The 14,333-nt window shown below is 39.1% G+C and overlaps 1 protein-coding gene across 8 annotated transcripts in view; it reads left to right on the top strand.

Moving 5' to 3' along the window:
• Positions 1-7,559, top strand: part of mast3b (microtubule associated serine/threonine kinase 3b) — a 97,691-nt gene extending 90,132 nt beyond the window's left edge. For all 8 annotated transcript variants that reach the window (XM_062028090.1, XM_062028088.1, XM_062028089.1 and 5 more), the window contains 3 exons: positions 2,970-3,106; positions 3,309-3,493; positions 6,026-7,559. In XM_062028090.1, the coding sequence (XP_061884074.1) occupies positions 2,970-3,106; positions 3,309-3,493; positions 6,026-7,026 (1,323 nt within the window). In that variant the 3' untranslated portion in view covers positions 7,027-7,559. The remainder of the gene's footprint in view (positions 1-2,969; positions 3,107-3,308; positions 3,494-6,025) is intronic.
• The last annotated feature ends 6,774 nt before the right edge of the window (positions 7,560-14,333 follow it).

Genomic DNA, 14,333 nt, shown 5'->3' with positions numbered 1-14,333 from the left:
AAGGAATTAAACAGAGACAGAATTCAATTTAGCTCAATTGAGGAGAAACGTCTGGGCTGTACTCCCACCACGCTCTGACGAAAGATTGTACGCCTCCTCTTTTATTTGGACTTTCCCTGATTACATGGCAACAGCTGTTTCTAAAGGAAGGGGGTCGTAAACAGCCGCTGCCTTTGGTCACAAAACAGTTCAAAGAAAAGGTGCCTGGAGGGGAGTCAGGTCCTGCTTCTTCTCCGCTTTGTAGATCTCGGTTCAAGACAAAATCTTCCTGTGGATTACAATACATCAAAGAAACTGACACCTTCATGTCGCTTCCCATCCTACACAGTGGCGTTTTACAAGCCTTTTGCTTGGTAGGATCAAAGACAGCTTTTGTCCTCGCCGGAAACTCATGGCAGCACAAAGTTTTGTGATAACTTAGACACAATTATTCTGACAATAGTACATGGGACAATGCACATTAATGGACATATAAAATGTTAATGTGCCAGATTGTAGACAAAGGCAAATTTTTCATGCTCATTTTTTTGCTGGTTTTATCTGCCACATGTAGGAAGCCGGTCTGTGAAAATAATACATAAATTAAACCGATACATTAAACCGGTCCGTGGTGGAAAAAAGGATGGGGAACTCTGATGTAGATGCCACATTATAGCTGTGTCCCGCAAATTTAACAGCGACAAGCAAACAAACGCACTGTAGCATACTTGCTAGCGGCTAACGTCCCTCCACCGTGCAAAGCCACTTCTAAGTCAGTAATCCTCACTTCTATGGCAGCAAATAAACTAAGTTTCTTACAAGTATCATTATTACTGGAGTACGCGGAATAGCTAAACATGCAACACCGTAGGAGGCAAGCTGGAGCTATTGAATGTAAACAAAGGTGGCCGCATTTATACAAATATCGACAGTAACGATACAAAGTAGGGCTGGGCCGATAATACGATATCGATATATATCGCGAGAGACATACTCAATATCAATAAAAAAAGGCGTTCGATAAAATATTCGATAAATTTTTTTTTTTTGGTCGGAAGAAACCAGAAATTATGAAGCAAGTTTCTTTTCATGAAGTCACTAGCGTTTTGGGAACCCAGGAAACAGGAAGTGTCACTGAGAAATGGGAGGGAAATGTTAACAGACAATCACACCGCAGTATCAACTACACCTTTCTTGCTGCTGTTCGGCTCCCAGGCCCAGACCGTAGTCGAGGAAATCAGGGGAGGCCTTCACTTTACCCAACAATGGGTCTGCTATGCTCCACTTTCAGTTCGGAATAACGAGGCCGCCGGTTTGTGATGATTTGGTCGCTTTATTCTTACTTCTGCAGGACACAAATGGACACATTCGTCAGTCTACTACAACTACGACTGTTGCATGCTACCGCTCTCTCTCCTCACTCTTCCACTTACTCACTGACGTCACTCACCCAACACACTGCCATACTTAAAGGTGCACACACACACATACGCTATTGTCATAGCACTAGTGTGTGTGGTTGTGCCATATTTCTGTCTTGCCGTGGATTCACTGCATGGAGTGAGAAGATAAACTGTAATATCTTGATATATCAACTCAATAACAGAAACTTGTCTTTAGTTTTGTTGGTTTTAATGCAGACGTGCGGTAACACCCTGACACTTCCAATGTGTCTGTTTAATTTGTTGCTTCCTAAACTACTCTGTGTAGTGTTCAATAGCTTATACACTACTGCCATCTAGTGGCTCAAATCTGCAACTCCCTGCAATCTACTAAATTATTTTATTACCTTAGCTGCACTCATGCTACCTGTCTACCAGACACCTCCTACACTGATAAATAGCACCCTTGGTAATTTGGAAATTGTTTAACTGTATTTATAGGTAGGCTTAAAATAAGTCAGAAAATGTTATCAATAATTATTGATATCGATGTAAAAAACGTATATCGTGATATAGTTTTCGGCCATATCGCTCAACCCTAATACAAAGTATAGTGTCAGTATATTGGCGATACTACAGTGGTTGTTAGATCGATGGTGTTTACTATCAAAAATATTTTTTAGGGCTTTAAGGTCGAACACCAAATGATTTAAATCAGAGCCAGTGGTAGGAAATACTTTAAATATGTATTTGATATTACGCTATCCCGTGTTTTTGTCTGATTATAATTGTGATCCAAACTTTGGGTTGTGAATATTTGGGCACCTTTCGATTCGATCCGATTCTGAGTCTGGGATGACTGTTCGATTCAGAAGCGATTCTCGAATCAAACCGATTCTCACCATTTGTTATTTGGTATAATAATGATAATGAAACTTTTTCAAAACCGGTTGCAGGTTAAAAAAGCTCCTTTTGGGTCCTTTCAGATGGCCTAAAAATGTATTCTTATATTTAAAAAAAATTAGAAAGAAAAAAAAAACGATTTTTGAAAAATATGAATCTATTTAGAATTGAGATAAACCTACCGCCCAATGCAGCTGAAATAGGCTCCAGCAACCCCTGCGACCCCAAAAGGGACAAGCGGTAGAAAATGGATGGCTGGATAGATGGATAAATAAGAATTGCAGTTTGGATGTGAATCGATGTTTTTGTGCACCCCTATCAAAAATGTAATCAGTCAATGATCTTAAAAGTATCAGCATTGGAATGACCAATTGGTATTGGATCGATACCCAAATTTGCAGTATCGCCCAAAACTAATGTAAGGTATCCATAAAACAGAAGAATAAGTGTTTATTACATTTGAACAGAAGTGTAGATAGAACTATGTTATAACAGGAAGTAACCAGATATTAACAGTAAATGAAGAAGTAGATTAACAATAGTGTTCACAAAATAATACAACGGAGGAGGCTGCAATACATATTGCATTATGGAGTTTCTCTCAGACATTCAAAGGTTTAGAGAAAAATTGAAATAAAATCACCTGTAAAAGTTATAGTGCGTGATTCTTGTCAATCTCACGTTGTCATGCGATGAAACACGCAGAGTGGCAGCAAGGCGGCGTTACAGACCATCGCTCTGGAGAACACGTCCATCATAGTTGGTCCGGCTCGAAAGACCAAACACAGAGGCAAGATGGCTCGCCGCAGCAAGAGAAGCAGGAGGAGAGATAACTATGATAGGTGAGCATGTTTTACCTTTACGCTTTGCTTTTTGTTGCCTTTGTGTTTTACCACACATTATTATGGGCTACACTGGTTTGTGAGGGTATGAGTCGGATGCATCAGCCTACAGAAAAGCCAATGAAAATGTCTACTTTCTTATGACTAGTGGAGGTGATTTGAAGCAAAATGAGTGTTCTCACTCGTCGTGGTTCTCCTGCAGGAGACGCAGCATCTTGAAGAAGTTATCCAAGCACAGCACAGTGATTCACAGCAGTCGCAGCTTCTCGTCGGGTCTCCACCATTCCGTTTCCTCCAGCGAGAGTCTTCCAGGATCGCCCACACACAGCCTCTCTCCCGGCCCCTCCACCCCCTGCCGAAGCCCCGCTCCAGACCACCAGGCTTTTGGTGAGTCTGCTGCGCCTCTGACATCACATATTGTTGAATAAGTGGGAGGATTAACATTACATGAAGGAAAATCATCATCAAAGAATAGAGATGTCCGATAATGGCTTTTTTGCCGATATCCGATATTCCGATATTGTCCAACTCTTAATGACCGATTCCGATATCAACCGATACCGATATATACAGTCGTGGAATTAACACATTATTATGCCTAATTTTGTTGTGATGCCCCGCTGGATGCATTAAACAATGTAACAAGGTTTTCCAAAATAAATCAACTCAAGTTATGGAGAACCAATGCCAACATGGCACTGCCATATTTATTATTGAAGTCACAAAGTGCATTATTTTTTTTAACATGCCTCAAAACAGCAGCTTGGAATTTGGGACATGCTCTTCCTAAGAGAGCATGAGGAGGTTGAGGTGGGCGGGGTTGGGGGGGGGGGTAGTGGGGGGTGTATATTGTAGCGTCCCGGAAGAGTTAATGCTGCAAGGGGTTCTGGGTATTTGTTCTGTGGTGTTTATGTTGTGTTACGGTGCGGATGTTCTTCAGAAATGTGTTTGTCATTCTTGTTTGGTGTGGGTTCACAGTGTGGCGCATATTTGTAACAGTGTTAAAGTTGTTTATACGGCCACCCTCAGTGTGACCTGTATGGCTGTTGACCAAGTATGAATTGCATTCACTTGTGTGTGTGAAAAGCCGTAGATATTATGTGATTGGGCCGGCACGCAACGGCAGTGGGGGGGGGCGGCATAGCTCGGTTGGTAGAGTGGCCGTGCCAGCAACTTGAGGGTTCCAGGTTCGATTCCCGCTTCCGCTATCCTAGTCACTGCCGTTGTGTCCTTGGGCAAGACACTTTACCAACCTGCTCCCAGTGCCACCCACACTGGTTTAAATGTAACTTAGATACTGGGTTTCACTATGTAAAGCGCTTTGAGTCACTAGATAAAAGCGCTATATACCGTAGTTTCCGCACTATAAGGCGCCCCGGATTATAAGGCGCACCTTCAATGAATGGCATATTTCAAAACTTTGTTCATATATAAGGTGCACCGGATTATAAGGCGCAACTATGCATCCATTAGATGGAGCTGTGCTAAAGGGAATGTCAACAAAACAGTCAGATAGGTCAGTCAAACTTTATTAATAGATTACAAACCAGCGTTCTGACAACTCTGTTCACTCCCAAAATGAATAAACAGCTGATTTACTCGTGTTACGGTAAATCAAACGTTAGTGCAATCACAATACAGTAACACTCGAAATAGTGCAGAGCAATAACAATATATCAATAACTCAACCTTGCTCAAACGTTAATGTCACACAACACAAAATAAACATGTAAAGCTCACTTTATGAAGTTATTACTCATCCACGAATCCCTCGAATTCTTCTTCTTCAGTGTCCGAATTAAACAGTTGGGCGAATACGGCATCCAACATGCCTGGCTCAGTCTCGTCGAAGTCGTCATTAATGGAGTCAGTGTCGCTGCTGTTGTCCAGCAGTTCAGTGACAATTCCTGCCTTCCTGAAAGCTCGGACCACAGTTGAGACTGATATATCAGCCCAGGCATTCACGATCCACTGGCAGATAGTGGCGTACGTCGTCCGGCGCCGTCTCCCTGTCTTGGTGAACGTGTGTTCGCCTTCTGTCATCCTTGTTCTACTGCGTGACTGATCGCTTTGAGTTTAAACTCTGCGTCGTAAGCGTGTCTCTTAATAGGAGCCAATTTGGGGTCTTTACATAAACACATAAATGGAAATGAAACGTCATATATCCCAACATGCACCGCATGCTTCTTCTTCTTCTACGGCGGTGGCTGCTTACCATAGAAGAAGAACTTCTTCTTCTACGGGGGAAAATAAAGTTGGCGGCTGTTTATCGTAGAAGAAGAAGCGCTTCTTCCGTGTGGATTCTAACATGTTTTTTATGTGGATCAATGGTTCTCAAACTTTTTTCCACCAAGTACCACCTCAGAAAACACTTTAAAAAACAGTAGCAAAGTAGGCCCAAGTATTTATTTTTAAAAAAAATAAAGCAGAGGTTTTATTTAACAAGTATATTTGAAAAGAAGTATTGCTTATAGTCTTCTTTTTAAGGCTGATAAACTTTTGATAACGGCCGTAGAAGAAGAAGCGCTTCTTCTTCTACAGGGAAAAAGAAGTTGGCGGCTGTTTACCGTAGTCGCGAGACCTAAACTTTATGAAAATGAAGTTTAGGTTTGTTGTGGCTCAATATTGGTCCATATATAAGGCGCACCGGATTATAAGTCGCACTGTCAGTTTTTGAGAAAATTTGAGGTTTTTAGGTGCGCCTTATAGTGCGGAAAATACGGTAAATATAATTCACTTCACTTCACTTAAGGTTTATTGGCGCTCTGTACTTCTCCCTACGTCCGTGTACCACTCCGGACAGCGGCGTTTTAAAAAGTCATACATTTTTTCGGCAGGCCGATATTATCGGACATCTCTATCAAAGAATGAAATAATAATATGAAAAATTGTAATAAAACAATGATGTCTGCTTCCCAGACAATAACTCTCCCCAGAGCACGTCTCCTTGCTCCAGTTCCCCCAGTTCCCCAGCAGCACACATCAGGCCCAGCTCCCTGCACGGTTTGGGATCCAAGCTCAGCAGTCAGCGCTACACCAAGGTCAGCCGCCGCAAGTCAACCAGCAGCATCCCGCCCTCGCCTCTCGCCTGCTCCTCCTCTTCCGCACAGCCGCTTTCCCCCCAGCGCTCGCCCTCGCCGTTGCCGGGCTTCGCCAAAACGCTTCACTCCTACCACGGCAAGACGCTGTCGCCGCCGACTATAGTGCGACACATGGGGGTGCGGCCTCGCAGCGCGGAACCTCCCCGATCGCCGCTCCTCAAGAGAGTCCAGTCGGCCGAGAAACTGTCTGGGATGTACCACGCTGACAAGAAGTCTTACGCCCCCCGCAGGCACACCCTGGAAGTGCCGTATTACGCCGAGGGGGAGCTGCTTGACTCGGAAGCCGAGGGGGTCGTCTCGGGTTCCCACCTGGGGGTTGACCACAGCCGTCTGGGCGGCTACTTGGGCGCTCAGAGACTGTGGGACTCCGGATCCGAGCAGCTGGTGGTGATGCGGAAGCTCAACCTCTCAGAGCGTCGCGACTCCTTCAAAAAGCAGGAGGCGGTGCAGGAGGTGAGCTTTGACGAGCCGGAGGAGAAAAGCGGCGCGACGCCGGCGGCCCCCGGGACTCAAACGCAAGCCCGGCAGCAGCTGCAGCACAGGACGACGTTACTCGCCGAGGCCCGAGCCCAAAGCGGCGAGGAGGTGGAGCTGCTGGTGCCCACGGTCGGAAGGTTCACGCTGGTGCCGCAGATCGCCGTGCAGGGATCCACGGAGAGCGAGGAGCAGGACGAGTGGGAGCCGTGCTCAGACGGGGAGGAGTCGCAGCAGGAGATCACCGTCACTTCATCTCAGCAGCAGCAGGGGAGGCAGGAGGCGGAGCTCCTTCACAATAAGAGCTTGAGTCAGGAGGAAACCACGTCAGCGGAGAAAAAGTGACACAGCGAGGTGGAAAACTTTTACTTGAATTTTGTATTGTAAATATTCGCTTTGTGGAGCTGCAGCTCGTATTTATTACACTCGTAAAGCATGACGCGCTACGTGGAAAGGAGGCAAGTTCTCATCTGTTGAACTCTTTTTGTATCCATTACATGTGCTTTTTTTAATAAATGTCTATTTTTAAACAAATTGCCGTGACACAAAGTAGTTCGATAATGCTAGGAATTATTATTACTGGACCAAAATCTTTTTTTTTTACCCCCAGCTTTCATTAATAATGACATCTACACCATTAATATGTACATCTACAAGTCACCTTTTGATGCTTCAAAGCACAACATAACCACACAGGCTGCACAATATTACAAAAAAACTATCTTTTGTGAAATAATATTTTGTTAATGGTGTTCTTTGCCGTGTGGATTCTAACATGTTTTTATGTGGCTCAGTGGTTCTCAAACTTTTTCCCACCAAGTACCACCTCAGAAAACACTTTAAAAAAACAGTAGCAAAGTAGGCCTAAGTATTTATTTTTTTTAAAAATAAGGCAGAGGTTTTATTTAACAAGTATATTTAAAAAAAAGTATTGCTTATAGTCTTCCATTGAAGGCTGATAAACTTTTGATAACGGCCCCAATCACGTCATCACAATATTGAATGAAGTGATTCTTTGTTGTACCACTAGATGGAGCCCACGTACCAGTAGTGGTACATGTACCACAGTTTGAGAATCACTGAATGGCAATCAAAATAAAATACAATAATCTGTATTAAGCAAATTTAATCGGAAGCAGCCAAAATGATCCATGTCTTCTTTTGCAACCTGCTTTTTGTGTGTTTATTCACACAAGCGTGTGTGTGTGTGTGTGTGTGTGTGTGTGTTCCCACTACCATCAGCAGTGTAGTGATGTTTACAACAGTGCGATGCGGGCGTTCATTTTGTACCTTGACCTGAATGTTGATGGAAAATTGAACAAAGGTGTGTGTTGTACAAATGTATATTTTCGCAAGGAAGTGTGTGTGCGATGCACAAGGACTAAAGTAGCACAAGAAGAGATTTCTGTTGTTGCCGTTTAATATCGGGATGCAGCTCCAGTACAGTAATGTACAGTAAGTCCTCGTTTTATCGATTCAAGTACTCTCACCAAAGCATTTTAGGAGCTCTGCTGATGTCAATCCCTGTTCAACTTTGGGTTTCTGTTCCCACCGCAAACCTAATGATTGAAATTGTGTTCACGTCCACGCTGTTTACAAACTTGCTCTGTAATGTACTGTATACACTTATTTTTCTCTCTCATACCTTGTGGCTTTATGATGAAACAACCCTCTTTCATACCACAAATGAAAACTACAATCGTAGATGTTTCATATTTGTATTGTTTTTGGGTAGTTGTTTTTTTCCAAAACCAGTAAGTTGAATGCAGAATCTACAAGCGAAATGACTTGTTTGTTTACATGTGCTTATGAAATGGGGTTATTGTCATATTTTATGGTAGTAGCTGTAAGTATACTTTGAGGTTTGTCTGTGCAGGAGACTTGTTTTGCACACAATTTACCATCAAAACAATAAACTCAACACATTTAAGAACACCTTTTCAACTAGTACAGTAATGTACGCGAACGGGACTCATATGGCCCCATTTATTGCGTTTATCTGACACATGAAACGTGACAAATTTGGAGGGGGTGCGCGATCCACTTTAGGCGCCAAATGGTATCTTAAAATGTAGAAAGGGGACTCTTATGGCCCCATTCAGCGTGTTTACCTGACACATGAAACATGACAAATTTGGGGGGGGGGGTTGCACTATTCCCTTTAGCCGCCAGACTGCAGTAGTGTGTCGGATATCTTAAAATGTAAGAAAGGGATTCATATGGCCCCATTCATTGCGTTTATCTGACACATGAAACATGACAATTTTTTTTTTGGGGGGGTGTGCACTATCCACTTTAGCCGCCAGACGATATTTTTGCATGTAGGAAGGGGATTAATATGGCCCCGTTCGTGTTTACCTGACACACGAAAAGTGACAAATTTTTTGGGGGGAGCACTATCCACTTTAGGCGGTAGTGTTGAATACCTTAAAATGTATTTTGTGGCAATTCTAACTAACCGCAGCGCCAGTTGCTCTGTAGAGTGGCGCTTTCCACCATTTTCAGCAGACTGCATTGCAAAATGATTAACCCCTCACCGTACTCTCATGTAAGATCCACCCAGGAATGAGGCCATATGAATCCCTTCCCTACTGTAAGTCAAAATATAAATAACTGAGGTTATTTCTTGTTCTTGACTAGGGATGTCCAAAGTGTGGCACGGGGGCCAATTGCAGCCGGCACCTCCAAAACAGTAAAAATGTTACAAAAAAGACATTGTAATTTTTTTTTTTTTAAATGTACACGTCATCTATGACACTGAGTGTTTACTTTAAATATGTATAATGTCTGTAACATTTTTTTTACAAAATAAAATATACAAATTGCCCCCGCATACTTTGGCTTTTCAGTATGCGGCCTGTGTTGGAAAAAGTTTGATCATCCCTGTTCTAGACTTAAAATTTGACACTAGGTCACTACAATTCAGTGCAAATACCGCCTTGGACAAAAGTATTGGGACACCTGGCCATTCCAAAACAGAAAATAGAGACAAATGGTCATCAATCATGGCTTCCAGACTACTAGCCAATCAGCTAAAAAGCCCTCATTGTCCAACGCTTCTCTTCACAGGGTGTTAGGTTTGCACAACGTCCTGAAAGTAGATTAAGATTAAGGATCAGGGTCTTTTGTACAATAACAAAAACAAATTCAGCACATTGAAACTGTTGTAAATGTGGGCTCTTCTGTTTCGGTGCATGCTGCATGAGAAAAGCACACATCTGTAGTACTTGATTGCATGGTATATTGGCGGTGTAGTCGCCCACTACTGTGTTTTCATGTGTAATTAATAAAATTTCTATTTCTCCTGGACCTATTTTTTTTATTTGATTAATTGTACTAGGTTACATACTTCCAGGTGTAGGAATGGTTTGATTCAGGGGTGTACCACATGTGTCCCGGGGGCCATTTTTTCCAGCCCGCGGCTGCATTTTAAAAATACCATTACCAAAAAAGACATTAAAAGTGGAATAACGGGTGTAACGTAACGAGAAAATGTTTCTATTTTGACACTAATAACACAAAGCTCCCATGCAGGCAGTTTATTTTTATTTTTTACATTAGAACTGTCATTGTTCAAAAAACTATTTAATCAGGATCAATGTTGGTGTGAATTAAAATCAGTGTTGGTAGGAAATGTTGACCTATTCAAGGCTCCAACTACATCGCATCAAATACTCCACTTTTATGGGGAAAATGTTGCATATTTTGTGTGGTTGCCATATAATTAAACCAAAGTTTACCTTGACAAAAACAGCATAAACACAAGAAAATATTGTGTATATGTATATATACATATATATATATATATATATATATATATATATATATATATATATATATATATATATATATATATGTATATGTATGTATATATATATATACATATATATATATACGTATGTATATATATACATATATATATATATATATATATATACATACATATATATATATATATATATACATACATATATATATATATATATATATATATATATATATATATATATATATATATATATATATATATATACATACATATATATACACATACACACACAGATATATATATATCGGTGATCAGCAGCCAGTTGAGGCACGTCACTGATTTGTGCCTCAACATGGATTGTGCACAATGACTGTGCTAACTGCTGAGCTGCTGTGCAGTGAGACTATATTGCTATATGAATTATATTATAAATTTCCATAGTTTAGTTAGCTGAGGTATATAATGTACAGTGTATTTTGTCAACATCTGTATGTGTGTAACGTATTTTTAGTGCTGATCGATCATAAAACTGGAGGCTCGTCTCATAACCCCGCCTCCTGGTGCCAAGCACCTCCGCCGCGATGCACCGCCCGACGGGAGCGCCACACCAACCAAAGCCCACACCCAAACCCTCCACATGCAAGACCGAATCCACCCAAAAAAAAGTCACTTAACAAGAAGCCAAAAAGTGCAAAAACAACAATGATAGCGCGGCGCGCCGGAGGAGCCGTGAACAGGGACACAACATTAGGTACACCTGCAGACGGCAGCGCGGATTTCATATTTCATTCATTCACAACTCTTCCAACACAAACACCACTGTTCCCGCACTTATAAGTAAAGGTAAGACCATAATAACGTTTTTTTTTTAATTAAATGTGCTTTTTTGTGTGCATGCTACAGTTTGTAAGTGTAAAGTTAAAGTAAAGTACCAATGATTGTCACACACACTAGGTGTGGTGAAATTTGTCCTCTGCATTTGACCCATCCCCTTGTTCACCCCCTGGGAGGTGAGGGGAGCAGTGGGCAGCAGCGGTGGCCGCGCCTGGGAATAATTTTTGGTGATTTAACCCCCAATTCCAACCCTTGATGCTGAGTGCAAAGCAGGGAAGAATGCTGGTATGAGCTTTTAAACACATTAACTTAAAACATTAAACATAACTAATATAATATATTATATATATATATATATATAATATATTATATATATATATTATATATAATAATATAAATAAACATAAAACATAACTAAAAACATTAACTGCTGCCAATCACATGGTGAATAAGATACTCTTTAGGGTTCATATGTTTTGTAAATCTGACTGTGATGAAGCCAGTGCCTCACCAGACATGAACCTCACCGCACGCCACTGGTATATATATATATATATATATATATATACATATAATGTATATATATATATATATATATGTGTATGTATATATATTTATATATATATATATATATATATATATATATATATATATATATATATATATATATATATATATGTATGTATATATATGTGTATGTATATATATATGTATACATACGTATATATATATATATATATATATATATATACAGTATATATATACAGTATATATATATGTATGTATATATATATATGTGTATGTATATATATGTATACATACATATATATATACATACATATATATACATACATATATATGTATGTGTATATATATATATATATATATATATATATATATATATATATATATACAGTATATGTATGTATATGTATGTATGTATATGATTTGCAAATCCTTTTCAACCCATATTCAATTGAATGCACTACAAAGAAGATATTTGATGTTCAAACTCATAAACTTTTTTTTTTTTTTGCAACTAGTAATTAACTTAGAATTTCATGGCTGCAACACGTGCCAAAGTAGTAGGGAAAGGGCATGTTCACCACTGTGTTACATGGCCTTTCCTTTTAACAACACTCAGTAAACGTTTGGGAACTGAGGAGACACATTTTTGAAGCTTCTCAGGTGGAATTCTTTCCCATTCTTGCTTGATGTACAGCTTAAGTTGTTCAACAGTCCGGGGGTCTCCGTCTAGTACCCGCGCTCTTTTACTATGAAGCCACGTTGATGTAACACGTGGCTTGGCATTGTCTTGCTGAAATAAGCAGGGGCGTCCATGGTAACGTTGCTTGGATGGCAACATATGTTGCTCCAAAACCTGTATGTACCTTTCAGCATTAATGGCGCCTTCACAGATGTGTAAGTTACCCATGTCTTGGGCACTAATACACCCCCATACCATCACAGATGCTGGCTTTTCAACTTTGCGCCTATAAACTATCCGGGTGGTTTTTTTCCTCTTTGGTCCGGAGGACACGACGTCCACAGTTTCCAAAAACAATTTGAAATGTGGACTCGTCAGACCACAGAACACTTTTCCACTTTGTATCAGTCCATCTTAGATGAGCTCAAGCCCAGCGAAGCCGACGGCGTTTCTGGGTGTTGTTGATAAACGGTTTTCGCCTTGCATAGGAGAGTTTTAACTTGCACTTACAGAAGTAGCGACCAACTGTAGTTACTGACAGTGGGTTTCTGAAGTGTTCCTGAGCCCATGTGGTGATATCCTTTACACACTGATGTCGCTTGTTGATGCAATACAGCCTGAGAGATCGAAGGTCACGGGCTTAGCTGCTTACGTGCAGTGATTTCTCCAGATTCTCTGAACCCTTTGATGATATTACGGACCGTAGATGGTGAAATCCCTAAATTCCTTGCAATAGCTGGTTGAGAAAGGTTTTTTCTTAAACTGTTCAACAATTTGCTCACACATTTGTTGACAAAGTGGTGACCCTCGCCCCATCCTTGTTTGTGAATGACTGAGCATTTCATGGAATTTACTTTTATACCCAATCATGGCACCCACCTGTTCCCAATTTGCCTGTTCACTTGTGGGATGTTCCAAATAAGTGTTTGATGAGCATTCCTCAACTTTATCAGTATTTATTGCCACATTTTCCAACTTCTTTGTCACGTGTTGCTGGCATCAAATTCTAAAGTTAATGATTATTTGCACAAAAAAAAAATGTTTATCAGTTTGAACATCAAATATGTTGTCTTTGTAGCATATTCAACTGAATATGGGTTGAAAATGATTTGCAAATCATTGTATTCCGTTTATATTTACATCTAACATAATTTCCCAACTCATGGAAACGGGGTTTGTATATATATTTGTATATATGTACTATATATATATATATATATATATATATATATATATATATATATATATATATATATATATATATATATATACACATGTGTGTATATATATACATATACATATATATACATGTGTGTATATATATATATATGTATATATATATATATATATGTATATATATATATATATGTATATATATATATATATATATATATACACACATGTATATATATATATATATATATATATATATATATATACATATGTGTGTGTATATATATATATATATATATATATATATATATATACATACATGTGTGTATATATGTGTATATATGTATGTATTTATATGTATATATATATGTATATATATATATATATGTATGTATTTATATGTATGTATATATATATGTTTGTATTTATATGTATATATATATATATGTATTTATATGTATATATATATGTATTTATATGTATATATATGTATTTATATGTATATATATATATATATATATATATATATATATATATATATATATATATATATATATATATATATATATATATATGTATTTATATGTATATATATATATATATATGTATATGTATATATATATATGTATACATATATATATGTATATATATATGTATTTATATGTATAT

The sequence above is a fragment of the Entelurus aequoreus genome, linkage group LG19, assembly GCF_033978785.1.
Source record: "Entelurus aequoreus isolate RoL-2023_Sb linkage group LG19, RoL_Eaeq_v1.1, whole genome shotgun sequence".
Taxonomy (NCBI): domain Eukaryota; kingdom Metazoa; phylum Chordata; class Actinopteri; order Syngnathiformes; family Syngnathidae; genus Entelurus; species Entelurus aequoreus.
The sequence above is the reverse complement of the archived record's forward strand: the minus strand, read 5'-3'. Positions and strand labels throughout refer to the sequence as shown.